The following is a 27,453-nucleotide window of genomic DNA, read 5'->3' on the forward strand; positions in this document are numbered from 1 at the left end:
GGCTGGAACCCACTACCCTGGGATCAAGAGTCGCATGCTCCATCAACTGAGCCAGACAGGTGCCCCAGTAGGAATATTTTTATAGTAAGAAAAAAACATCCTATTTCCCCAAAATTGCTAAAAAATCATTATGAGGGACGCCTGGGTGGCTCGTCGGTTAAGCGCCTGCCTTCAGCTCAGGTCATGATCCCAGGGCCGTAGGATCAAGCCCTGCATCGGGCTCCTTGCTCAGCAGGGAACCTGCTTCTCCCTTTGCCTGCCACTCCCCCTGCTTGTACTCTGCGCGCTCTCTCTGACAAATTGATATCTAAAATCTTTTTAAAAATTATCATACTCAGTGTAAAAAGCTCAAACAGCACCAAGGTGTACAAATTAAAAAATAAAAATCTCCTATCTCCAACCCTCTTCCTACAGCCCCTCCCTAAACAATTATAGCTGGCATTTATTGAGTGCTTACTCTTTGCCAGGAAGTACTCTAAGCACTTTTTAAACATATGTTAACTAATCTAAACCTTATTACAACCCAAAGTGGCAGATATAATCATTATCCTCATTTTACTAAGGGAAAACTTGCACAGGTCAGGTTCTCTGGGAAACCAACTCAAGAGGAAATTTAGAGTATGTTTATTCATTCAATGTAGACACTTTCCGGGTGCCTGGGTGGCTCAGCCGGTTAAGCGTCTGCCTTTGGCTCAAGTCATGATCCCAGGATCCTGGGATCAAGTCCCGCATCGGGCTCCCTGCTCAGCAGGTAGTTTGCTTCTCCCTCTGCCCCTCCCACCACCCTTCTTGTGTGCACTCGTGCGTGCGCTCTCTCTCTCAAATAAATAAAATTTTAAAGAAAAAGACACTGTTTACTCTCAATATAGACTAACTCCAGTACATGAATCATTAGAAGACTCTCCTTAAGGAAAGAGCAAAATCAATAGATTTCACTCAAGTAAGAACATAACTTTTTTTTTTTGTTTTATTTATTTAAGTAACCTCTACACCCAACATGGGGCTGGAACTCATAATCCCAAGATCAAGAGTTGCATGCTTTTCCAACTGAGCCCACCAGGTGCCCTAGAACCTATCTTTCTTAATTGCAGTCAAGCGTCACTGACAATATTATGGTCTCTTAACATGGAGCTTGAACTCACAATCCTGAGAACAAGAGTCAGATGCTTAACCAACTGAGCCCCTGAGGTGCCCCTATTATGGTCTTCTTTATACTTTTTTTAGAGAAAGAGCACATGTGCAAGAGCAGGCAAGGGTGGGGGGATGGTGGGCAGAGGGAGAGAGAGAATCTTAAGGGCTCCACATTCAGCACAGAGTCCAACACAGGGCTCTCACAACCCTGATATTATGACCTGAGTCGACATTTAACCAACTGAGCCACCCAGGCGCCCCTGATCTTCTATTAACACATTCAGAGAGGATCCTCACAGAAAGGCACCAAACTTCAGGGTGGCTAGACACAGGGAGATTAGCCAGGTCATTTTGAGTCATTCTGGCCATAGGCTCAGTTCCAAGGATATGTTGGAGGAGAGAGGTCTGGGGGTTATATCTTAGGAAAAATCTTCTGGAGTAAAAAGGTAATTGGGGCTTAGTTTTCTCTATATCCTGAATGCATTTTCAAGCTAACTGGTAGCAAATTGGACATCTAGGTATGTGTTTAGTTCCAGGGATTCCTCTAAGTCTGATATTTTTTTTTACTACTATTTTAAGGCATGCACATTTGTGATATTGTAACTTACCGGAGAAAATAAAATTTAGACAGTAAAGGGGAAAAGAAAAAGGGAGTCAGCAAAAACTCATCAGCTTGCCTGTGCCCAGTAATGCCCAGGGGAGACTGCGGTCTAACTCCCAAGTTCACTACCAGAACAAAGAATTAATGACTCCCCAAAAGTTTTGAGAACATTTTCAAATGATTGCTAATGTTCCCTACCCTATATTCCAAATCCCACAAATCACTTCTGAAATTGCCCTTTATTTTTTAAAGTAATTTCTATGCCCAACATGGGGCTCAAACTCATGACCCCCAAATCAAGAGTCATATGTTCTATGGACTGAGCTAGTCTGGTGCCCCTGAGGTTGCCCTTTTTCTTTTCTTTCTTTTTTTTTTTTTTTTAATTTTGCTTATTTATTTGACAGAGAGAGAGGCAGCAAGAGAGGGAACACAAGCAGGGGTAGAGGGAGAGGGAGAAGCAGGCTTCCTGCTGAGCAGGGAGCCCAATGTGGGGCTCGATCCCAGGACCCTGGGATCATGACCTGAGCCAAAGGCAGAGGCTTAACGACTAAGCCACCCAGGTGCCCCATGAGGTTGCCCTTTTAATTAACTGATATCAACAGGCAAAAAACTGAACTTATTTTCTTCATACATCAGTCTCCCAAACCTCCTTTCCACTTGTGTTTCTTATCCTGATGAATGGACCACTCACCACCAGCTTTCTAAGCCTGGATCTAAGCATCATTTGTGCTTGGGACCTCGCCTTACGCGCTCTCCCAACTAATATTCATGTCCTGGGAATTCTACCTTCCAAATCATCCAGAATCCATCCACTTCTCTCCATTTGCACTGCCTCTTCTTTGGTTTGGGACACCATCATCTCTTACCAAAATAACACCAACAGCCTAAGTGGTCTCCTCGCCCTCAGCCTCCCACCCTTCCAATTCATTCGCCACACTGCACCCAGAGTAATTAAAATACAAATCTAGTAACGTCGTTCTTCAGTTTAAAATCTTTCAATACTGATGTTCAAACTTCTGAATATAGCTTATTAGGCACTGAAGGATGTGGCCGCTGAGTCCTTCCACACACACCAACAGTCTCTGTTCCATAATGAACTTTCAGTTCCCTGAACCCAATTTTTTCAATTATCTTTGCCCACGCGGGTCTCTGCTTGGAACACCCTTCCTTCTACTCTTCTTTTGGGTAACCCGGATGCATCCTCCAGGTTCCATCCAGCTCAGGGGTCACTTGCACCCCAGGTAGGCAGGTTTTATCCCGGACGCGTGCCCTCTGCGTGGTCCAGCCGACTTGTGTCTTTCAGGCAGGCAAGCCCCGGAAGGCGCCCTCGACACTCCATCAGCGTGGGCCAGTTGAAAGGCTTGTCAGAGCGGACCCAGATGCTTGCAGCGCCAGTTCACTACAGGTACGTAGCATACCAAGCTTCGGCCCCGCAGAGAAGACACACCCAAAGCTTCTAGGGGCCCGCGCAGGGTACAGGACCGCTGTCCACTGTCGGGAGCCCAACCCTGCACCGGGGCCCTCCTCCCACGCTGCGTCGGGGGTGGGGCAGGGCGGGGCACCGGGCGCCGGCGAACTGCGTGCGACGAGCGGGGGGCGGGGCCAGGGGCGGAGCGGAGCGCGCATGCGCGGTCGCCTTTGTGTGGGTCGAGCGGCGGCGGCGGCGGCGGCAGTGGCGGTCCCACTGGCAGGCGGGCAAGAGGGGAGTCCGGGCGGCGTCCGGCGTGCGAGCCGGGGGACCACCATGGTAAAGAAGCGGAAAGGCCGCGTCGTGATCGACTCGGACACGGAGGACAGCGGCAGCGATGAGAACCTGGATCAGGTGAGGGCAGGCCGCGGAGGCGCGGGCCGGCGGAGCGGGAGGGCTGAGTCCGGGCCACGGGAGCCTGGAGCCGGCCGGGCCCGGGGCCTCCGGCCCGAGCTCCCGGCCCGCCCCGTGCCCTGACCTCCGCTGCCACCTTTTTCTTGTCCTCCCCGCAGCGCCCGGGGCCCTCGGAGTCCGGCGGGGCCTGGATACGGAGCCCCGAGGACTTGGCGCCTTGGGCGGGGAGGCGGGGCAGGGACCAGGCTAGTGGGCCTCGGGCTCGGGGGACCAGCGGGGTCCGTGATCTGCCGGGGTCAGATCCGAGCGGCGGGCTGCAGGCCCGGCGATCCGGGCCCAGAGAGATAGGAAGTATCGCCCGCCAACCCGGGAGGCTGGGAGATTTTGGAGGAGGTGCAAGGGTGAGTGTGGGGTGGTGGGGGCGGGGGGCGAGATGGTGCGGGCCCTGGGAGATGAAGTTTTTCAGACTAGAGGTGTGGACCTAGAGGAGAGACACACTTAAACGTTCCGGGGAACCTTTGCCGTGCTTGATGAGGAAGACTTAGCTGTGGGCACAAATCTGTTTAGCAGCTAGGGTCGTTTGTGGTTGAGAAGGGTCCTCGTTGAGATGTCAGACCAAAGAAAACTCTTGGGAGAAAGGAGGGCAGAAGTGAAGAAATATATAGGACGACTTGGAAGGACTATGACTTGGAAGGACTATGAGGCCTCTTGACTTTTCATGCAGCATCCCAGAATTCTTTCTTACTGAAGATTGTGCAGGAACCATTGAAAGTAACTTTTGGTCTCACTCTCTTGGGTTTGAACTTGTTTTTATGCTCTAGAAAATATTGTAGGGATGAAGCTGTCCTTTACAACAGTGCTCCAGTGATACAAGAAGATTCAAAGAGTTTCCCTCCCATGTTTTGTGAACAAATGATACAAAGAATATGCCAGAGGTAGTAGCTTTATAAGTTGAGAGAGTACTGAATTCAGAATCTGAAATTTTGAGTTCTAGGCCGGCTGTGCTGTTTTTTTCTAGCTATGTATCTTTTGTCTGTAACTGTAAAATTTAGATACATTAGCTTTGAGTATCTAATTGGGCTATTATAAGAATCAAGTGTTTGTAAGAATTCATATTGGTACAAGCACTTGCAAACTAAGGCTTTTGTATAAATGATTTCTTGGGGTCCCTTGGTATTAGGCCACAGGTCTCAGGACTAAAGTATTAAGGCGTGAAAGGGCTGGACTTTAAGGAGGAGGGACTGGAAATGTGTTGAAGAAAGAGGACCGTTTCGAAAATGGTGGTATTGAGGTGGAAAAGTAGTGGGGCTTCATCAAAGGGAGAAAATCTTGTTTGGGGACAGGAATTGAAAGGTAAGTTGAAATGTTTTCACTGAAAGGCTTTTGAAACTTACAAAAATAAAAAAATATATTCTAGGCTGGAAAATTTTAGGCTGGCACTTAGGAGGATTAGAACTTTTTTTTTTAATGTATCTAGAAATGTGGGTATTTCTAATAAAAACATCAGCTACCATTTACATAGTGTTTGGGGTGAACTAGTCACCTCAATTAAATGCTTTATTTACATTGTCAAGTTTTCAAATTGTGGTGAATTTAGTATCATTTTCTCCATTTTACATATGAGGGAGATGGAGATTGAAGAAGTAACTTACCTAGATTCACACAACTTTTTAGTGGTAGAGTTGGAATTTGAACTCCAAATCTGCATGATGGTAAGCACACAGTCTTCACTATATCAACGCAATCTGTTAGTCTTTTAATTTTTCATAGTGCAAAATGAGAATGATGTTTCATGGTCATTTTCCACGTTGCTGGAATTCATGTTTGTAAAGTACATTGAACAGTTAGGAGGAAATTATTACATCAAACAAAAAGATTATTTGGGAGCTTCCTTGGTAAAGCACTCTAAGACATCTGTTTTGATGATGAATGAACTAAACTGCAAATTACTCTGTCTGTAGTGATTTTCCACAGAATTCTAACAAATGATTTCAGACCTTCCTTTTGTGGTAGAGAGGTTTTACCTGATCTACAAAGAGCTCTTCCAAAGTGGACACTGGAAGGGATTGCAACTTTATTTTTTTTTTAAGATTTTATATATTTCTGAGAGAGAGAGCACGAGCAGGGGGAGAAGCAGGCTCCCCCACCCAGTGAGGAGCCTGATGTGGGACTCAATCCCAGGACCCCAGGATCACAACCCAAGCCAAAGGCAGAAGCCCAGCCAACCCAGGCGTCCCAGGATTGCAACTTTAAACCCAGCTCTATCTATTTATAAAAAGAAATTAGCATAAAATTTGAAAGTGATACCTAATACAGTTTAACAGCAATTTCAACTTTTTCCTCTTCAACCATTCTCATTGGCATTCTTTTATCAGATGGGAACCAGATCAAAATTCCCTTTCTCTGCACATCCTAACAGAGGCACCTGTGCCTTCCATCTCTCTTTGTTCAGTGCTCCACCAGGCTCTTAGGGGAATCAAAAACAAACATCTCTGCCCTCTAGAAGTTTTCACCAGACACCTTTAGCAGAAATTCAAAGTCAGGCTGGTTTGGGGGGTCTTTGGAATCCTCAGAACAAAATTAATGCATCTGGGCCTTTCTAACCAAGATGCCTTGGGCTGCTCCATCTAGTTCTGGGTCTTCATTGGGGATATAACATCATATTTGCTGTCTAGTGTAAGGTCCTTGTGGAAAAGACAAAATCATAACAAACCTCTGAGTGGTGTAAGACTGAAGCGGTTGGAAAGGAGGTCCTTTGTTCCCAGGTTTTCCAGATGGGCATAGAAGTCATTATGTTAGAAATATTGTTTCCAACTTTGTCCTTGCTGAAGGTGAGGCAGGTGAGCCCACTGTGCTGATTCTTCCTGGTGGTGGGAGGTCAGGACCACCTGTGTCAGAAGCTGCTTGGGTTGCTTATTGAAAATGTACTTTGCAGGGGCTCCCATCCCAGACCTACTGAATCAGACCCTCAGGGGATAGAGCCCTGGACTCTGCAGTTTTACCAGGTACAGCCCAGGTACTCATGTATGTTAATGATTGAGACCACTGTCTGTGTGCGAGTTAATATTTTTGGTAAGACACTCTAGGAGAGAAACAGCCTCCTGTCCCGGCTGTAGTGTGTGCACAGTTGAAGAAACTTGACAGAGATGTTTGAGGTAGTGAAGCTGTTGGCTGTTTGAATTGTTGGGATGCTTTATATTGAGGCCTATTTCCTTTTTTCCTTTGTTCATGATGGGAAGGAGAGGTGTGTAGGGACTGTATTGGAGTACTTTAAAATTGTTTTAACTTTGACGGGTTTTAAAAACTCAGACCTTTGAAAATTTGAAGTATTTCTTTATTTTAGAGAGAGAGAGCGAGTGAGCACGCAGGAGCGGGAGGGCCAGAGGGAGAGAGAATCTCAAGCAGACTCTGCACTCAGCACGGAGCTGGTTCTGGGGCTCGATCTCAGAATCCTGAGATCACGACCTGAGCCGAAACCAAGAGTTAGATGCTTAACTGACGGTGCCCCCTGGGCACCCCATCTTGAACATTTTAAAATGGCAAATCCTGAAGATACTTGTTTTTGGCACCTTTTGGAAAAGAGTTTTTGGCAAACCTAGGCTGTTTGTTTGTTTGTTTTTACCCCATTGTGTACTTCCATGGAAATAATGTATGTCACTTGTTATGGAATAACATTTATGCGCTGGGTCTTATCAAATGAAAAGCATCCAAGATAATAAAGGAATAAGAGTTCTCTATTCAGATCAATGCACCTCAGTATTTATAAAACCTTTACTCTGCCTTTCTCAAGAAGAAAATTGAACTACTTGCATACTGGAATGCTTTATTTCATAATTTCCTCTCATTTAAAATGGTGATGTTGTCATGTCCTCTTTTTCTCTGCTTATGATACTTGAAGTAGCAATAATTAAATTTGTCTTTGAAAGAACAGGCCCCTAAGTATTTTCTAGGAGTTATTTTTAGATATTATATGTTAAAAATACCAGCGTTATAAAGTATCCTTCCATAAACCTTCCCCATAAAAGTTGGAAAATTTATTTTTTTAAAGATTTTATTTATTTGAGAGTGAGAGAGCAAGCACAAGCTGGGGGAAGGGCAGAGGAAGAGAGAGGAGCAGACTTCCAGCTGAGCAGGGAGCCTGATGCGGGGCTCCATCCCAGGACTGATCCCAGCTCATGACCTGAGCTGAAGGCAGACGCTTTTGATTGAGCCACCCAGGCACCCGAAGTTGGGAAATTTAAAAGTTGTACCTCTTTTGTAGTCTTTTTCTATTAGAGAATTTCATAGACGTCTAGGATGAAAAACTTGCGAGAAGTGTCAGTGTTAACTTGTGAAGTTTTTAATTTGTGTCATAATGTAGCATCCAGCCTGATGTAACTCATTTGGTAATTTCACTCACCTTTTCTGTGCAGGGAAGATTGAGTCCCGTGGGAGCTTTAGCAGGGAGGCTTTTAGGAAAAATTCAGGACTCATCTTTCAACACCAGATCTTTTGCTATACTTACTGCTCCCTTCCTAGACTGTAAGTTTCCCAAGGGCAGAGATTGTTTATCTTTCAGCAAATGTGTTAAACAGTGTTAGGCACTGAGGCTATTGGGTGAACAAAATGGAAGCAGTTTCCACTTTAAAGATTAGAGGAGACAGAAAGGAGAGGGTGACTATGGGGCAGGCATTGCTCAGAGAGTCATTTCCTCACAGTTTCACTAGCAGCTATGAGGGAAGAGCAAGGATACTGTGAGAGTGTGACAAGTGACCCTAGACTACCCTCGAGGGAGTAACACTTAAAGACTTGGAATATGTGTTAAGGAAAGGATTAGGAGACTGAAGAGTACAGAGACATATTGAGTGTTCATGGTTGAGGGACGAGCATGCTCAAAAGCGTTGAGGCAGGAAGGACCTAGCACCCTAATGAAACTGAAAGAAATACACAGTGACTGGAATATAACAAGTTGGAGAGAGAAGGTACAAAGGAAGCTGCGGTAGTCCCTTTGAAGGTGGAAAAGTCAGTTTAGTGAATCACAACCAGCATTAGAAATGAAAATGAAATTGAATCAAATAGAAAACATCAGGGATGCCTGGCTGGCTCAGTTGGTAGAGCATGTGACTCTTGATCTCGGGGTTGTAAGTTTGAGCCCCATGTTTGGGTGTAGCGATTACTTTAAAAAAATCTTAAAAAGGAAAGAAAGAAAACATCATGCGTCAGACTTAGTAAAAAGGAGTATTGTTTTCTGTAACCTGTATTTTGCGTTATACATGTACGTGTGTACTGGCTCATGAGGTAGAATTGATCGTACTGTGGGCTGGGGTTAAAAGAAGTTTTAAAGTTATTGGTAGGGCCATGTTGGCAATGTTAAGGACTTTGGACTTAATTCTGAGGGTAATGAGAAACCACTGAAGGATTTTAAGTTTGAAGAGGTGTTCAGATTTGTCTTTTAAAAAGTTTGGTTAGGGGCTCCTGGGTGGCACAGTCTGTTAAGCGTCTGCCTTCGGTTCAGGTCATGATCCCAGGGTCCTGAGATCAAGCCCTGAGTCGGGCTTCCTGTGCATCCAGGAACCTACTTCTGTCTCTCCCTCTGCTGTTCCCCCTGCTTGTGCTGTCTCTTGAGTGCACACTCTCTCTCTCAAATAAAAAAAAAAAAAAAAAAAAAAAAAAAAGTTTGCTTAGGCTGTTAGTGGAGAGTAATCTAGAGAAGGAACACCAGTTAGGTGGCAGAGGAGTCCAGGTGAGAGATGGTGGAAAGCACAAATCCCACTAGAACGGAAGCTCCAGGAAGGCAAGGCTATTTGTTCACTACAGTGTCCCTGCACCTAGGACAGTGCCTGGTATGCAGCGGGTATCCTGTTAATGTTTGCTGAATGAATGCCTGACTTGGACTGGTATGGTACTCACAGAGACAACAGAAGTAGATTTGATTGGTCAGAATATTCAGGATAAAATGGGAGGACTTGATTGATTGGATATTGGGGGTGAGGAAGAGGAAGGCCTGGCATGAGATGGGGAACCCCAGGGGAAGATCAGGTTTAAAGGTGAAGAGTTTAAAGTTGTGAGAGATCTGAGTGGAGACGTCAAGTAGGTAGTTGGAAATAATGCCTGTCTGGGGTGCCTGGTGGCTCATTTGGTTGAGCGTCTGACTCTTGGCTTCCGCACAGGTCATGGTCTCTGGGTCCTGAGATCCAGCCCTGCGTTGGGCTCTGCATTCAACACGGAGTCGGCTTGTCCCTCTCCCTCTGCTCCTCCCCCTGCTCACTCATGCTGCCGCGCACACGCTCTCTCTCTCTGGAATAAATAAAATCTCTAAAAAAAAAAAAAAGAAAAAAGAAAAAAAGAATGCCTAACATGGAGTACGCTCGTTTGAAGCAATCTTTGTTGAATATGCAAATGGTACTTGGCATATTCATGGTGGCAAGTTCTCTGAGTTTTCTGGTTACAGCAGGATTACTCAGAGATAAGAGACAGTGTCAGTTTGGGAGTTCTTTTTTTTTTTTTTTTTTTTTTTTTTAATTTTATTTACTTATCTGAGAGACAGAGCATGAGGGGGGAGGGGTCAGAGGGAGAAGCTGAGCTGGGAGTCCGATGCAGGACTCGATCCTGTGACTCCAGGATCATGACCTGAGCCCAAGGCAGTCACTTAACCAACTGAGCCACCCAGGCGCCCCAATTTGGGAGTTCTTACTCCAACTCCTCTACTGTAAGATACCCCTTTTTTAAGGGGTAGAAGAAATGTGCATTAGTTCGGAAGTATATTAGAAAAGGGAACCAAGTAAAAACAAGTAACGATAGAACTTTTTTAAAAATTTTATTCACCTTTTGTTTTGAATGGGTTGAAAAATGATTCTGTCAATTTTATAACATTGTGGGCATTTATACAACTCAGTATTTTATCTACAATTATAATTACTTGGCCGGAAATTTGAAGGGAAAGTTGCCACATTTAGTGCCAATCATGTGAAATATAAAGGATTGTTATACTGCTACTTTGGAATTAACTCAGAAGGGTTTTTGTATATACGTTAATTGTTTGGATTTATTTTCTTTCAATAAAAATAGTAGGGGGCACCTGGGTGGCTCAGTCGGTTAAGCATCCAACTTTTTTTTTTTTTTTTAAGATTTTATTTATTTATTGCCAGGAGAGAGAGCACGTGAGGGTACAAGCAGGGGGAGCAGCAGGCAAAGGGAGAGGAAGAAGCAGGCTCCCCGCTGAGGAAGGAGCCCAATGCGGGACTTGATCCCAGGAATCCGGGATCATGACCTGAGCTGAAGACAGCCACTTAACCAACTGAGCCACCCAGGAGTCCCTAAGCGTCCGACTCTTGATTTCAGCTCAGGTTATGATCTCGGGGTTCTGGGACCAAGCCCCGTGTCAGGCTCCACACTCAGCAGAGAGTCTGCTTTTCTCTCTTTTGCTCTCTCTAAAATAAATAAATCTTTTAAAAAAATTAAAAAATAAAAATAGTAGATGCTTGTTGAAACAGTTCCAACAAAACAAATACCTCCCTGTCCCCAAAACATACATACACACAATGGCCCATTCCTTACTCCTGAAAGGAAACCATGTGTCCACCATTGGAATCCCGTTCCTCTACCTGTAGTTTTGATATGAAAGAAGGAATAAGAATTAACATCTCAAATTTGTTTCTTTTCATTTCTAGAGAGGGAGTGGGGAGGGAGAGGGAGAGAAGAGAGAGAGAGAGGTGGGGAAGGGCAGAGGGAGAGGAAGAATCTTTTTTTTTTTTAAGATTTTTTTTTTAATTTATTTATTCGACAGGATAGAGACAGCCAGCTAGAGAGGGAACACAAGCAGGGGGAGTGGGAGAGGAAGAAGCAGGCTCATAGCGGAGGAGCCTGATGTGGGGCTCGATCCCATAACGCCGGGATCACGCCCTGAGCCGAAGGCAGATGCTTAACCGCTGTGCCACCCAGGCGCCCCAGGGAGAGGGAGAATCTTAAGCAGACTCCACGCCCAGTGCGGAGCCCCACGCAGGCTTGCCTCACAACCCTGAGATCATGACCTGAGCCCAAATCAAGAGTCAGGCACTTAACCAACGGAGCCATCCAGGTGCCCCAACATCTCAGATTTAAACTTATGTGAATTACTACTCTTTCCTCATTATCTCTCTAGTTCTCCCTCTTCTCTTTGTTCCTGTGACTACTTCCCATGTCCAGGTCACCATCCACTCTGATGGCATTGCTATGGATTCCTTCTGACTCCTTCCTGCACTTCTCGGCCCCTCTGGTCTGTTCCTCTGTCAGAGTGCTCTTTAAGAAACCCTCTGGGGATGGTTACTCCACTTAAAACCATTTGATGGCTTCCCGTGGCCTTCAAATAAGATGTTTACTCCGCGTCCTGCTTTATAAACCCTGGAATGATCTGGTTTCTTCTTACCTCTAACCAACCTTACTCTGTTCTGCCCCTTGCCTGCTAAGCTCCAGTCGCATTGGTTCTTCTTCAGTTCTCAGACCATGCCAAACTTTGGCCATCTTCAGGGCCTTAGCTGTTCCATCTGGAGATCTCTGTCCAGAAAACTGCACCTCTCTTTCCTCCTTCAAGGGTTCTAGTCTCAGCCTAAATGCCGTTGCCTCAGAGAAACCTCCACAGATCAATGTATCACAGACACATTCCCCATTCACATTCACTTGATTCAATTCCTTTTTAGCACTTATCATGAGATATAATGAGTTGTTTCTGTTTATTGTCTGTCTCCCTTACTCACGTGTTTTGTTTTGTTTTTTTAAGATTTTATTTATTTGAGAGAGAGCGTGAGAGAGAGCACGAAAGGGTCAGAGGGAGAAACAGATTCGCCACTGAGTGGGAAGCCCGATGTGGGACTCGATCCCGGGACTCTGGGATCATGACCTGAGCCGGAGGCAGACGCTTATCCGACTGAGCCACCCAGGCACCTTACTCAGTTTTAAATTCCATAAGGTCAAAGACTGTGTATCCTTTTTTCATGACTGTCTACCCAGGGCTTGGTGGTACATGATACCTATCATGTAGGTAGTAGGGTGACCATCTGTCCCAGTTTGCCTGGAACTGAAGAGTTTCCTAGAATTTAGGACTTCCAGTGCCAAAACCAGGACAGTTCCAAGCAAACCAAGATGTTTGGTTACACTAGCTGGTAGTAATTATTTACAGTAGTTATATTTGTGGAATGAATAAGGGAAAAAGAGCTCAGCATGCTAATTAGCCATAAAAACCTCTGGGGCCTATCCATATAGGCTTTTAGTCTCATTTCTGGGGTGCAGAATGTGTATCCCACTTTCATGTGATCAGGGGAGGTTTGGTCAAAGAGATGAGATTTAATTTTCTTTAAGTGAGAGGGAGCTAAGTTGCTTTATTACCAACTGATCCTGACATGACATCCCAAAATGTACACTGTGAATGATTGGGGGGGGGGATTAAATCTCAAGGTTTATGAGTCTTCATGTATTGATGGGGATTAGAATTCTTTTTTTTTTTTTTTTTAAGATTTTATTTATTTATTTGACAGAGAGAGACACAGCCAGCGAGAGAGGGAACACAAGCAGGGGGAGTGGGAGAGGAAGAAGCAGGCTCCCAGTGGAGGAGCCGGATGTGGGGCTCATCCCAGAACGCCGGGATCACGCCCTGAGCCGAAGGCAGACGCCTAACGACTGAGCCACCCAGGCGCCCCTGATGGGATTAGAACTCTAATCTTACCAGAATAATGCTACTTTAACAAACATTACCTTACTGCAGTTAGACTTGCTTTATTTTAGGGTCTCAGTTTTGGCAGTCTAGTTTAATGTTAAATATGGCTTTTAAGCAATATTGATGAAACTGCTCTAGAAGCCAGATGTGGCGTCCTACACAGCCATTCCTGTAGTATGATGGGCATTAGCCTTAACTTAACCAGATCTTTAGTTCAGCTTTAATTTGATATACCATGCTGTCACCCCCGACTGCCATTCCCTTAGACGAATACTGAGGTAAGTAGGGAAGGTTCACACTGGATGAGGTGAAATATAGGGACAGTGGTGAGAGAGAACTGTGGGACACACAGAATCGTCTCAGCCAGCCTGGTACAGTTGAATCCAGCTGGCAGGAGAGAGCTGCAAATGGACCGGCACCCTGTGCGTGAATCAGTTTTAGATTGGCTTTTTCAAGTTCCAGGTGTTGAATCAGTCACCCCTACAGGTAGTAAATCTGATGGTTTCTTCACGTGTGCATGTTGGAAAGACCTTTTTGTTGTTTGTTAGTCTGTTCAGCTGTACTTAACGAGCCCTCAGTAGACCAGGGGACTTAACTATAAAGAGTACCCTTGCCATGCATCCCCCTAGTAACTTCCTGTACACATCTTAACTTGTGGAAAGGGTATATTTCACACTATTGACAAGGTCTGTGCTGTCACCATACTATTGTTAATTTGTATTTATTGTCATAGGAGAAGAGGAACTATCAGATGCAATTGTTTGTTGATGAAGGAGAGCCGTTTGCTAGGTTTTTCATACAGAGTGGAACTTTAATAGGAAGGCAGTATTAACATTTTAACACTTTTGTTACAGTGACTTTTAATGAATGTCTATTACTTATAATAGTTAATGTTTCAGGGTAGGATTTGATTGACAGTTATCTAAATCCCTGTTATACTGAGTTGGTATTAAAACAGATTTCTGGTGCATTTGTGAACCTCAGAAGGTCAGGATGATTACTTACCAGAAATCTTCCTAAATTTTATAAATTTGCATTAAGGTAATGTGGAGGAAAAGATAATAGTAAAGTCCATGTGCCAGTTACCATATAACCCAGCAATCCCACTTCTAGGTATTTACCCAAGTGAAATAATAACTTACATTTAGGGGTGCCTGGGTGGCTCAGTCAGTTAAGCATCTGACTTGATTTTGGCTCAGGTCATGATCCCAGGGTCCTGGGATCAAGCCCCACAGTGGGCTCCACGCTTAGCAGGAATGAGGATTTTTCTCTCCTTCTGCCTCTGGCCACCCCCCGCCCCTCGAGCTGTCTCGCCCACACACATTCTCTCACTAATCTTTTTTTTTTTTTTTAAGGTTTTAGGTATTTGGGGGTTTTTTTGTTTGTTTTTGTTTTTGTTTTGAGAGCAAGATAAGCAGTGGGGAGGGGCAGAGAGAGAGAGAAAGGGTGACGGAGACTCCCCCCTGAGCAGGAAGCTTGATGCAGGCTCAATCCCAGGACCCAGAGATCATAACCTGAGCTGAAATCAAGAGTCAGACGCTTAACCAGTGTGTCCCCCAGGCGCCCCTAAAATAAATCTTAAAAAAAAAAAATCTTGCATGTACACAAAAACCTGTATATGAACGTGTAATTGCCTCCAAATGGCAACGACCCAAATGTTTTTCACCTGGTAACGTGTGGCACATCCACACAATGGAAGACTACTTAATAATAAAAGGAACAAACTACTAGTATGTGCTGCAGCATGGATGAGTCTCAAAAGCATTATGCTAAGAAGCCAGACTCAAAAGCCTGCATACTCTACGATTCTATTTATGTGATTTTCTACAATTGGCAGATCTGTCTACAGAGACAGAAAACACATCTGTGGTCGTCAGAGGATGGAGGGAGGGATATAAAGAGCACTAACTTCCTGAAAAGGCTAAAGATCATAAGAACACTCTACTTTCTTTTTATACCAAAACAGTAACTCCTCTTGACCAAATGCAAATTACAGCAGTATTTGTGGGGATGATAGAACTGTCCTATGTCTTGATTGTGGGAATGGTTAAACTGTATTTGTCAAATTCTTAGAATTTATACATAAGGAAGGATAAAATATACTATGTGTAAATTACACCTCGGGCTTTTTTTTTTTTCTTTTTTCAATTTTTATTTATTTTTTAAAGATTTCATTTATCAGAGAGAAAGAGAAAGAACGCGCGTGCATGCCCAGGAGTGGAGGGAGGGGCAAATGGAGAGGGACAAGCAGACTCTCCACTGAGTGCAGAGCCTATTGGGGGGCTCAATCCCAGGACCCAAGATCATAACCTGGCTGAAGCCAGATGCTTAACCAACTGAGACACCCAGGTGCCCCTGTTTTTGCTTTTGGGTTTTTTTAAAAATTTTATTTTTAAGTAATCTCTATACCGAATGGGGAGCTCGAACCCACAACCCCAAGATCAAGGGGCGTGCTCCACCGACTAAGCCAGCCAGGTGCCCCCTCAAGTTTTTAAAGACAGTAAACACATACACTTATTGCTGTAATTTGCATTTGGTCAATAGGAGTTACTATTTTGGAATGAAAAAGTAATGTTCTTTTGATCTTCAGCCTTTTCAGGAAGTTGGTGTGGTACCTCTCTTCAATGAAATGAGAAGAGTAACATTTCATGACTACTTATGAGGAAGAGAGCAGGTCAGCTGTTAATCTGAGAAGGTCATTTTCTCATTCTGGCCAGGGGAGTATACTCCTAAAATAGAAAGAGACTGGAAGAAGAAAACAGATACTCTGTAGCAGTCTATTATTTTAAAATCCGTCTTGGCACTTGACCTATAATTGTATAGCACCATCATCATCAAGAAATAATACTACTAATATTTATTAGTTGTATTTTTCTCTTTTTTGGCAGAAGGGAAAAATGTTTTAGACTGGTAAATCATGACTGACTTGGGGTTCTATCTGCCCTGGTTTGAATTCTGGCTCTATCATGTACTAGCTGTGTTACCCTGAGTAATGGTAACCTCTCCTGCTGCTTAGTTTCTTTATCTTCAAATGGGGAGGATGACAATACTTACCTTAAGGTTGTCATGAAGAGTAAGTGTTAGATACTTAGAGAGGTACCTGGCACCTAGTAAGTACAGTATAATTTTGGACTGGTACTGATACTACAGAGGGCAAGAACCAGACAAGTGTCCTTTTGTTCCATGTTTGAGTGACTGGACTGAGTTGGTGAGAAGTAACAGAGAGGAGCCATGTGAAAGCAAATTCTGGTTCTAGCCATGACACTTAGTGGCACATCCCTCCCCCTGTAATCTGTCATAAATCACCAGCACAAGGCAGAGGTGGTGAATGGGAACATTTGGGTTGTCAAATTAGGATACTGATGCAGAAGTCCGAACACTTACTGCTTATTGTGAGGCTCTGGATTAAACACCAAAAATATACACTTCTCCCCCCACCCCCACTCCGAGTTCAAGCAGTCAAAATAAAAAATGATCTTAGAAGGGCACCTGGGTGGCTCAGTTGGTTAAGTGTCCAATTCTTTTTTTTTTTTTTTTAAGATTTTATTTATAGAGAGAGAGAGAGACAGCCAGAGAGAGAGGGAACACAAGCAGGGGGAGTGGGAGAGGAAGCAGGCTCCAAGCGGAGGAGCCTGATGCGGGGCTCGATCCCAGAACGCCGGGATCACACTCTGAGCCAAAGGCAGACTTAACGACTGAGCCACCCAGGCGCCCCTAAGTGTCCAATTCTTGATCTGTAATTTGCAGGTCTTTATCTGAGGGTCAGGAGTTCAAGCCCTGCTTTGGGCTCCTTGTTGGGTGTGGAGCCCACTTTAAAAAAAAAAAAAAGAAATATCTTAGAAACTTGTAGTTTGTCAGCTTGTTCAAAACAATCCCACAAATGCCAGTTTTCCCGTGATTTACAATGAGAGGACGCTTGGAGTATTAGTTAGCTATACCAGTAAGAACAGTGAGCAAATTACGTTTGAAAATATGGCTCTCGTATCAGTTCCTAAGAATCAGTACTTCTGTAGCTTATCGAGGAAATGGTGACAATTTGGGAGTAACCTCCAGTCCAGTTTTCTAGTCATTTTTCCATTCAGACATACATTTTTCACTGAGAAGAGAGGGACAGATTTTGAAAACATTTCTTTAGTGCTTAGGAGTCCCGGCAGTCAGTCTATTCGTGTGATAAAAGTTGCCAAGATGACAACTTTCGATTGAAAGCACAAAGAGGTAGAAGAGACCTAGGGAAGGTGGGCCTTTTGCTGTCTTGAATGTTTTTTCTCTGAACAAAACTCATGTGTCTACTTCTGCCCTGTTAGGAGCTCTTGTCCCTGGCGAAGCGGAAGCGGAGTGACTCTGAGGAGAAGGAGCCACCTGTGAGTCAGCCTGCAGCCTCCTCAGACTCGGAGACGTCCAACAGTGATGACGAGGTGGGTGTGGAGGGCGTTTGAGGGCCCTGAGTTGGTGACTCTTGACAGCCTCTTTTCCTTAAACTGAGACCTTACTGCTCAAGATCTACCAGAACTTCTTAGGGAAAGAAAATTGTGTAAGGAAAGCTCTCGAATTGTCATGTGCTGTCAGTTACCTAGTGTGCCCCTCTGCAGGGCACTTGCAGCCATCATTTATTTGCTTGTTTCCAGCCCTATTGCAAAAGAAGAGGCACAACCTGTTAGTCTTCATCTCTTTATTTTGTCTTTTTTTTTTTTTTTGGTCATTGTTTTCATTCCACTTTCATGTTGGAAAAGAAATTCTGGGGGTGCCTGGGTGGCTGAGTCAGTTAAGCATTGGACTCTTGGTTTCAGCTCAGGTCATGGTCTCAGGGCTGTGAGATTGAGCCCTACAGCTCTGAGCATGGAGCCTGCTTGGGATTCTGTCTCTCCCTCTGCCCCTCCCCCCACTTGCATGCACCCTCTCTCTCTCTCTCTGGGGGGAAAAAAGGAAATTCTGTCAAGAATGCCATATGTTGAGGCACCTGGGTGGCGCAGTTGGTTGAGTGTCCCACTCTTGGTTTCCACTCAGATCACGATCTCAGGGTTGTGAGATCGAGCCCCCTGTTGGGCTCTGTGCTTAGCAAGGGGTCTCCATGAAGATTCTCTCCCTCTGCCCTTCCCCCCACGCATGTGCAAGTCACTCTCTCAAATAAATAAATCTTAAAAAAAAAAAAAAAAGAGAGAGATCGAGAATGCCATATGTTGGGGTGCCTGGCTGACTCAGTCGGTGGAGCATGCAGCTCGTGATCTTTGGGTCCTGAGTTGAAGCCCCACATTGCGTGTGGCTTAAAAAATAAATAAATAAAATATTTTTTAAAAACCAGAATGCCATATGTTAGTGGGAAGTACTTTAGCAAGACAAGAAGCTTTCTTTGGATAGATTGAATCAACAGCCTCAGAGTGGTGGTGGTAATTTTTAGGGTGGAAAATTCGGCTGTTCGTTGTTTAAACCAAGGTGACTTTCCCAAACTGCCCACCCAAGGCCCTAAAAGATCTAGAACCTTAATGGAAGAGAGGGATGAAGGGAAAGGTCTTTGAAGCCCTCCTATGTGTTCCTCGTTTGATTTAAAATTTTTTCTTTTAGTAATTTCCTGGAGAGACGCCAGATGCCTCTTTTCTGTTGAATCTCATACCCTGCAGCCTTGGGGAGATATAGATATAGATATATAATCCAATATTTATATATAGATAATCCAATATCTATCTATCTATCTATCTATCTATCTATATAGAAATATATAGGGAGTCCAACTTGGGGCTTGAACTCACAACCCTGAGATCAAGACCCAAGCTCAGATCGAGTGGGACACTTAAGCAACTGAACCACCCAGGTTCCCCTAGGAAAATATTTTTAACAGTGTACTTATTTTATTTTAAAGTTCCGCTAAAGTAAAAAATGTTTTTATTATAATGACATTTAATTAACGTCTAGAATAATATTTACCAGTGCCGTGCATATGCAAATTAGGAATGGTTGTATTCTGATTGACTGTAGTGAAGTTCTCTTAATCTTAAATAATTTAATCTAAAATTGCTTCCCACAGCAAGAGGTAGTGAATATGTGGGTTTTTTCTTTTGTTTATTTTTAATATACTATATTAACTAACTAGAGGAACTATAATTCCTCTCAAATTGATAAAATAATCTGTTAGAAAAGTTGTAGGCTCTATGAAGTAATTTTTTGCTTTTTTGTTTTTGTTTTTCTTTAAAAAAATGCATAGACAATACAGGAAAATCTTGAAATAATTCCCTTTCCCACTATTCCTACATGAACTATTTTTATTTTTCATGTTTCAGAAGTCAGCTTCTATGGATTTGCCCCTAATATCTGTGAAGTTTGAATCTCTGTTGAGCCTGGGATACCTCATAACATGTCTCTCGTCTTCACAATTCCTTAAGATACAAGCAGTGACTCTCCTTTGAAGTATTGGGTTCGCCTTATTCCTGTCATTAGATCAGAGTCCTAGGTATGCAGTTACTGTAGGGATTCTCTTTATCCTTTTTAGCTGCTTCTATCAGAAGGGCAGAGGGTGTGTCAACCTCACAGCATTAGAGGAGTCCAAAACTTGTACTAGAGTAGATCCAGCCTTTCTAAAAGCTTTTACAGCTTACAGTTCCCTTTGTCACTCACAGCTACTTAACCAAGTCTAAATGTCCTCACCTTAGAATGCTAGCCAACTGTTTATGCGCTTGTTAGAGACCAAGCCGAGACACAAGCTGCACCCTGCTCAGTGCGGAGCGAGACTTTGAGTAACTTTCCCCCACAAGGTTCTTTGCTCATGCTGCTGCCTCCGGGTCCCAGGCTCTACTCCATTCTCCTTCCCCCGACCCCCACTCGGAATAGCAGCCTCTGTAACACGGTCGTTCTGAAACGTGCCCTTTGGTTTGCATTATCATATCAGTCTTTGGCCCAGGCTACTAGCTTAGCACAGATCACCTCAAAGTTAGGGTGAATCTTGGACAGTTAAGCAAACTGTCCAAAAAGATTAAAATAGTTTTTTTAAAAAAATCCTCGAGGGGCGCCTGGGTGGCACAGCGGTTGAGCGTCTGCCTTTGGCTCAGGGCGTGATCCCGGCGTTATGGGATCGAGCCCCACATCAGGCTCCTCCGCTATGAGCCTGCTTCTTCCTCTCCCACTCCCCCTGCTATGTTCCCTCTCTCGCTGGCTGTCTCTAACACTGTCGAATAAATAAATAAAATCTTTAAAAAAAAAAAAAATCCTCAGGACATCTGGGTGGCTCAGTCGGTTAAGCATCTGCCTTGAGCTCAGGTCATGATCCCAGGGTCCTGGCATCAAGTCCCACATCAGGCTCCTTGCTCAGCACAGAATCTGCTTCTCCCTCTGCCTGCTGCTCCCCTGCTTGTGCTCGCTCTCTCTCTCTCTCTGACAAATAAATAAATTTTTTAAAATCTTAAAAAAAATCCTGCCAACTACTGGAGAACTCAGTGGTATTACTGTGAACTCAGATTTATGGCTGCCTTAAAGATACTCTAAGGTAGGTAGGGGACTTGCAAGATTCTTAGAATGTGAAGTTTGAGACAGAGGCTCTTGCTTTTTTCCCCCCTCTCTCGTGATGTTGATACACCTCTGTAGGTAAAAACCACATACTGAAGTAATTTACTACGTCTTCTGATTCCTCCTATGATGCCTATATCCGTATGACTTACAACATAGCCTTTTTGAAATTTGGTTGTTCAAGTTGCAGTTCTCAGTTAGGTGGAGTCTGTGATCTAATTTCTTTTTCTTAAATCTTTTTTTTTTTTTTTAAGATTTTATTTATTTATTTGACACAGAGACAGCCAGCGAGAGAGGGAACCCAAGCAGGGGGAGTGGGAGAGGAAGAAGCAGGCTCCTAGCAGAGAAGCCTGATGTGGGACTCGATCCCATAATGCTGGGATCACGCCCTGAGCCGAAGGCAGACGCTTAACCGCTGTGCCACCCAGGTGCCCCCCCCTTTTTTTTTAAGATTTTATTTATTTATTCGACAGGATAGAGACAGCCAGCGAGAGAGGGAACACAAGCAGGGGGAGTGGGAGAGGAAGAAGCAGGCTCATAGCGGAGGAGCCTGATGTGGGGCTCGATTCCATAATGCCGGGATTACGCCCTGAGCCAAAGGCAGACGCTTAATGACTGCACCACCCAGGTGCCCCTGTGATCTAATTTCTGTGCCAGAAGCTACTCTGGACTTTTTTTTAAAAATACACCTCCCGGCTCTTCTCCCCTTCCACTCTTTTATTGTCGATTGTTATTAGTAAGCCATGAATACTGGTAGAAGTATATTGGTCCCTTCAGATTTGCTAGGACGGAAAACTGGTCAAGAACAACAGAGTTAGAAGGCTAATGGGTGGTTTGTTAAAAGGAAAGACATGCCCTGAGTTTAGAGCCAGAAGGTATCTAGCTAATTGATCAGGGCCAGTAGAAGAGGGAGATAGAGAGAACTGGGCACATTGGACATAAAGCATAAGATTCAAGTAGGGAAAGAATAGTAGATATTTCATGTGTAGCATCTTTGCAGGGAGGAAAACCTAAATTTAATGAAAGAAAATATACTTGTGTATTATTTTTGGTGAAGAGATTATTCTCGATGATATCTTGGGACACATGTGAAAATAAGATTCAGGACTCTTTCTGTAAGGGTTACATTGACCAAGCCTGGGAAATTGGAAAGCACACCTCAGTGGTAGGTCATAAGACTATGATGTGGCATTTTGGTGTTGTCACTTCCTGTGCCTGAAAGCATTTGATAGGAAAAACACCACCAAGGGTGCAAACAGGAGTGGCAGGGAGAAAAAATAATAGGGAGGAGGAGAAAGCTAGCAACCGCTCATTCACACGATGGGTTTAAAAAAAAAATGGCCCAAACAAAAATGTCCATTTGTTAGGAAGAACAGAGTCCTAAATCAGGTACTTCAGAATCCTTTTTTTTTTAAAAGATTTTATTTATTTATTTGACACAGAGACAGCCAGCGAGAGAGGGAACCCAAGCAGGGGGAGTGGGAGAGGGAGAAGCAGGCTCCCAGCGGGGGAGCCTGATGTGGGGCTCGATCCCAGAACGCTGGGATCACGCCCTGAGCCGAAGGCAGACTCTTAATGACTGAGCCACCCGGGTGCCCCCCCCCTTTTTTTTTAAGATTTTATTTATTTGAGAGCGAGCGAGCTGGGCAGGTGAGGGGGGTGTAGTAAAGGGGAGGGAAAGAGAGAATCTCAAGCAGACTCCTCGCCAAGTGCAGAGCCCTACACTGGGCTTGATCTCACGACTCCAAGATCATGACCTGAGCCGAAATCAAGAGTTGGGTGCCTAACCCACTGTGCCATCCAGGCACCCCCAGAATCCTTTTTAAAAACATGGTGGAGGGGCGCCTGGGTGGCACAGTGGTTGGGCGTCTGCCTTCGGCTCAGGGCGTGATCCCAGCGTTGTGGGATCGAGCCCCACATCGGGCTCCTCCGCTGTGAGCCTGCTTCTTCCTCTCCCACTCCCCCTGCTTGTGTTCCCTCTCTCGCTGGCTGTCTCTATCTCTGTTGAATAAATAAATAAAATCTTTAAAAAAAAAAAACAAAAAAAAAACCATGGTGGATCGTGTGCATGGGGGCTCAGTTGGTGGAGCATACGACTCTTGACCTTGGAGTTGTGAATTCAAGCCCTACATTGGGTTTAGAGATTACTTAAAGTTAAAAACCTTGGGGTACCTGAGTGGCTCAGTTGGTTGAGTGTTTGCCTTTGGCTCAGGTCATGATCTCAGGGTCCTGGGATCAAGCCCCCTGTCAGCTCCCTGCTCAGCAGGGAGTCTGCTTCTCCATCTCCCCCAACTCATGCTCTCTCTCCAATAAATAAAATCTTCTTTAAAAAATTAATTAAAAATAAAAATATTTTTTAAAAAACCCACAAAAAACATGGTAGATCTTTCAGAAACCGCTACAGCTAGATAAGAAGGAAGCCCCAATTTCCGTAATTGTTACTAGTAAAAATCACATTGAAAAACCAAAACCCTTTTTTAATTGTTAAAAATCGAATAAAACTACATTAGACAAAGTAAGGAAACAGCTGAATTATCTTCTAATACCCTCCGCCTAAGCAAGAGTTATTTTTTAAAGCTTCATGTATAGTCTTGTTTTCAACATTTTTGAGAAATAAAAGCATGTGGCCCAGCCCTGTAGTTCAGTACTTGTCACACCTGTTTTTTCTTCCCCAGAGCTGTCAGTCTTCCTGGTGGCAATTATGCCCCCACTTGCCTCTTTGAAAACTTTGCTCTCCTCTTGCTTTCCCCCCATTTCATTTTGTTCTACTTTCTTTCTGAAGCTTCTTCCTTTTCTTTTTTTCTTAACTGATCTTTCAGATACTCTCACTTGGATCTAGTTGTGCTCCTATTCCCACTCTGTTATCTCTTGCTGGTTCCAGTATTTTTATTAATAGAACATTTTGAAAATGATACAACTTTTACTTAAAAATTCACTTAGTAACAGCTTCTCCGGGAAGCCGACCTAGATATCCAAGAGCACTGTGTGATTGCTTTACCATACAGATAATACCTAATTAGCACAAGCTCTCGAGAAAGGCCTTCCCTGCCAAGCTAGTGTTTCCCTGTGTGTATGTTGGTTTAGTGGAGTTTTTGTACACACCGTGCTTCTGGAACAAGATGTTACACATAGATGAATTACCCCAGTACTGAAACTAAATCTTTGAAAATCTAGAAAAATCACTGTACTTGGGAAATTTTTGGTAGGCATTATTATATATAGTTGTTTTTCTTGCTGATTTAGTCATGATTATGAATGGCAGTTCTTGTATTGTGAAATAAGAACTTCCAGAATATGGAGCTGTGTGCAGTGCATTTTACACCTTTGCTTTTTCCTCTGTGAATGTAAGCAAGATGTGGCCATCGTTCTCCTCTTTGGGTAGTCTCTTTACTCCCAACTTCCTGCATCTGATCCCTGGGGTCAGGAACCCAGGTGACCTACTACAGTTGAGGTCAGAATACTCTGGTTTAGTACTTGATTTTAACAACAGCGATGTGGATTGCTTACCAAACCCCCCCCCTTTTTTTTTTTAACATCTTGGTTCTTGGCTATGTAGATAACCGTACAGTACCACCTCATTTATCTAGAGACCATAAAATCTCATCATAAGAATTTAGAAAAACTGAAGTGGTTTTCATGAACCACGTGCTCAAACTTGTTTACGTTCTGACACTTCCACCAAGCAGTGGAATGGAGGCACTGATTATCTTTTACATTTTTTTTTGTAGGACTGCTGTTTCACTTTTGTTTTTGTCTCCATAATCAGGCTGTAAGTTTTTGTGACTCAATGTAGGGATTCTGTGTGTTTTCCAGTTGAATGTGTGTGATTGTCTGATTAATTACCTAGTCGAAGGAAAAAGAAAGAAAAAGAAAGCTGAACAAGCTGAGCTACCTCTCATATTCTTTACTATCCCTCATATTTTTCATATCCTTCATACTCTTTAATATTCTTTTAAATTGCCTATACTCTTCAACTCTGCTGACCCTTTTCTACCTTCAGGGAAAAAACATCGTAATCAGGAACCTGTCCTCCCCACACACCTTTTTGCTGGCCACTGTCAAGGTCTAGAATAATGACTACAAAATCCTTTGGATAGTTGCTTTGGCTTAGTATACCACTCACTTCATGAAGAATCCTACAACTCTAAAAATCCAAGGGGTCATAGAGATCATCTGGACTCCCCTATTTCAGATATGATATTAAAACCGGCTAACAGAGGTTCTGATTTCCTTTTCGCATCATAAACTAGTGTCCTGCCTTTATACAGAACTTCTTGGTTTCTGATGTGCTCTGTGTACTTCTCTTATTCTGTCTCCTTTGAGTCTCAAACTACCCTGATAGGTGCTCAAGGTGATATTATTATTCCTACTTTACAGGTAAGCAAACACTATCAGGTGAAGGGCTTGGGCTGTATTCCAGTCCTTTTAACCCTAATCCCAGTGTGGTTTATCACTAGCCCAGCTGTTCTTGAACACTACTTACCTGGATGTATTTCATTTTACTTGTAAATTCATTTCAGAGTAACTGCCCTGCTGTGGTTTCTACTCTGGATCCTGAGACCTAGAATATGATCTTCCTTGCCCATTAGAGATAACCTCTCTGAAATCTTGAAGTTTCTTTGCTTTTCTGCCTCAGGATGTTCAAAATCCTGCATCTGAAAGCTACCCAAGTCCAAAATTACCACTTGCCACCCCATGTTCCTTCCAGTCTGTCAACTGGGCACCAGTAAGGTCAGCTGCTTCCCAGAGTAGGACCTGCTTCTCCCACCCCCACACACTCAAGCTGGCACAGGGTTGTGTAGTACTCACCCTCCTTGTATCGTTAGATAACGCTGCCCATTATAGTATCTGTTACATCAGCGGGAGTCAAAGTGCTAATCTCTTTTAATTTGGTAGTTAGGAACACATCTTTCCAGTCTCTGTTTGAGGTGTTCTTGACTGCTTGTCTACCTGATGCTTCCCCGATGGTTTGTGGGGCCTGCCTCCACATAGAATGCCGGGAGAGCAGGAAGTCATGTGTACGACAGTCCTGACTGGCAGCGCATCCTTGCCCTTTCCCAGATTGTTTTTGAGCGGCTCTCACTGGGGAGGCTCTGGCCTCTGTACTCAGATGCCCATCAGCAGGCACTTACCTTCTCATGCTTGCCTTCCGTGTGGCACTTTCAAGGTCACAACAGAACCTGCCTTTCAGTAGAGTCACAGTTCCCAAAACAAATTTTAAAATGCCAGGTCAGGGGCACCTGAGTGGTTAGGTGTCGGATTCTTGGTTTCAGCTCAGGTCATGATCCTCATGGGTGGTGAGATCAAGCCCCGCCTTGGGCTCCATAGTCAGCAGGGAGTCTGCTTGAAGATCCTTTCCTCTGCACCTCCCCCAACTCATGAGTGTATGTGCTCACGTATGCAGGAGCACTCTCTCTCTGGGGCGCCTGGGTGGCTCGGTCGTTAAGCGTCTGCCTTCCGCTCAGGGCGTGATCCTGGCGTTGTGGGATCGAGCCCCGCATCAGGCTCCTCCGCTATGAGCCTGCTTCTTCCTCTCCCACTCCCCCTGCTTGTGTTCCCTCTCTTGCTGTCTCTCTCTCTCTCTCTCTGTCAAATAAATAAATAAATAAAATCTTAAAAAAAAAAAAAAGGAACACTCTCTCTCTAAATAAATCTTAAATAAAAATTAAAATAAAATAAAATGCCAGGTCATTTCCTGTACTCTCTGCTGGATGGGGAAAGCCTAAGAGCATTCCTTTAATCCTGTCCTTTATCCTTTAGACTCCATTTACTACCACACTCTGGCAATGAAAGAAGGAGTCATTTACCTTCTGTCTTAGAGTCAACACAATAAGTCTTTTGCAGGGACAGGGGAGCAACCTCTGGGTTGTATAACTGGATTAAGATATTTATTGATGTTACCTGCCATAAGCTTTGACCCTGTCCTTTAAGGTTTATCACAGACCGTGATCTTGGGAGAAGAGATGCTGGGCAAATATTTCAAATAGGTGCTTAGACCAAAAACATTCAGGAACCTGTAGTTTATGGGAGTAAAAGTAAAATATGACAAATGTGATCTGAAACTACTGTAACACTATATGTTAACTATACTGGAATCAAAATAGAATAAAATAAAATAAATGTGATTTATTCTCCAGGAAAAAAAAATCTTTGGAAGATTATTGGAACTCATTTGAGTGTCTTTCTCTGTATTAAATAATAGTACATAAATAATAATTAACTGGCCCCTGAATTTTAAGTGATTGTCTTTGGGTGGTGAAATACAAGTAATTTTTTTTTAGATTTACTTATTTTAGAGAGAGGGAGAGAGCCTGAGCAGGAGGCGCAAAGGGAGAGAGAATCTCAAGTAGACCCCGCTGAGCTTGGAGCCTGTCATGGGGCTTGATCTCACGACCCTGAGATCACCACCTGAGCGGAAGCCAAGAGTCTGACACTTAACCAGCTGTGCCACCCAGGCACCCCCAAAGTGATTCTTTTTTTTTTTAACTTTAAAAATACTTTCGTATCTTTTCAAAGATTCACATAACGAGCATATATTGTTTTTAAAATTAGATTTTAAAGGTTTATCAAAAATAAGATACTTTTTTAGAAAATAAATTTATAAACAGCTTAATCCAGCTTCTCAGTACTGAAAGGCATATTCATAAGAATTTGTATTTTTTTATTTTTTTTTTAAAGATTTACTTATCCATTTTTATTTTAGAGAGAAAGAGAGCATGAGCCAGGGGAGGGGCAGAGACT

The 27,453-nt window shown here is 43.7% G+C and overlaps 1 protein-coding gene across 1 annotated transcript in view; it reads left to right on the forward strand.

The window, feature by feature from the left end:
• The first annotated feature begins 3,356 nt into the window (after positions 1-3,356).
• The window catches only part of RTF1 (RTF1 homolog, Paf1/RNA polymerase II complex component), a 51,992-nt gene continuing 27,895 nt past the window's right edge, over positions 3,357-27,453 (forward strand). The window contains exons 1-2 of the mRNA XM_026479974.4: positions 3,357-3,554; positions 17,526-17,636. Coding sequence (XP_026335759.1) covers positions 3,357-3,554; positions 17,526-17,636 — 309 coding nt within the window. The remainder of the gene's footprint in view (positions 3,555-17,525; positions 17,637-27,453) is intronic.

Source organism: Ursus arctos, unplaced genomic scaffold (genome assembly GCF_023065955.2).
Source record: "Ursus arctos isolate Adak ecotype North America unplaced genomic scaffold, UrsArc2.0 scaffold_36, whole genome shotgun sequence".
Lineage (NCBI taxonomy): Eukaryota > Metazoa > Chordata > Mammalia > Carnivora > Ursidae > Ursus > Ursus arctos.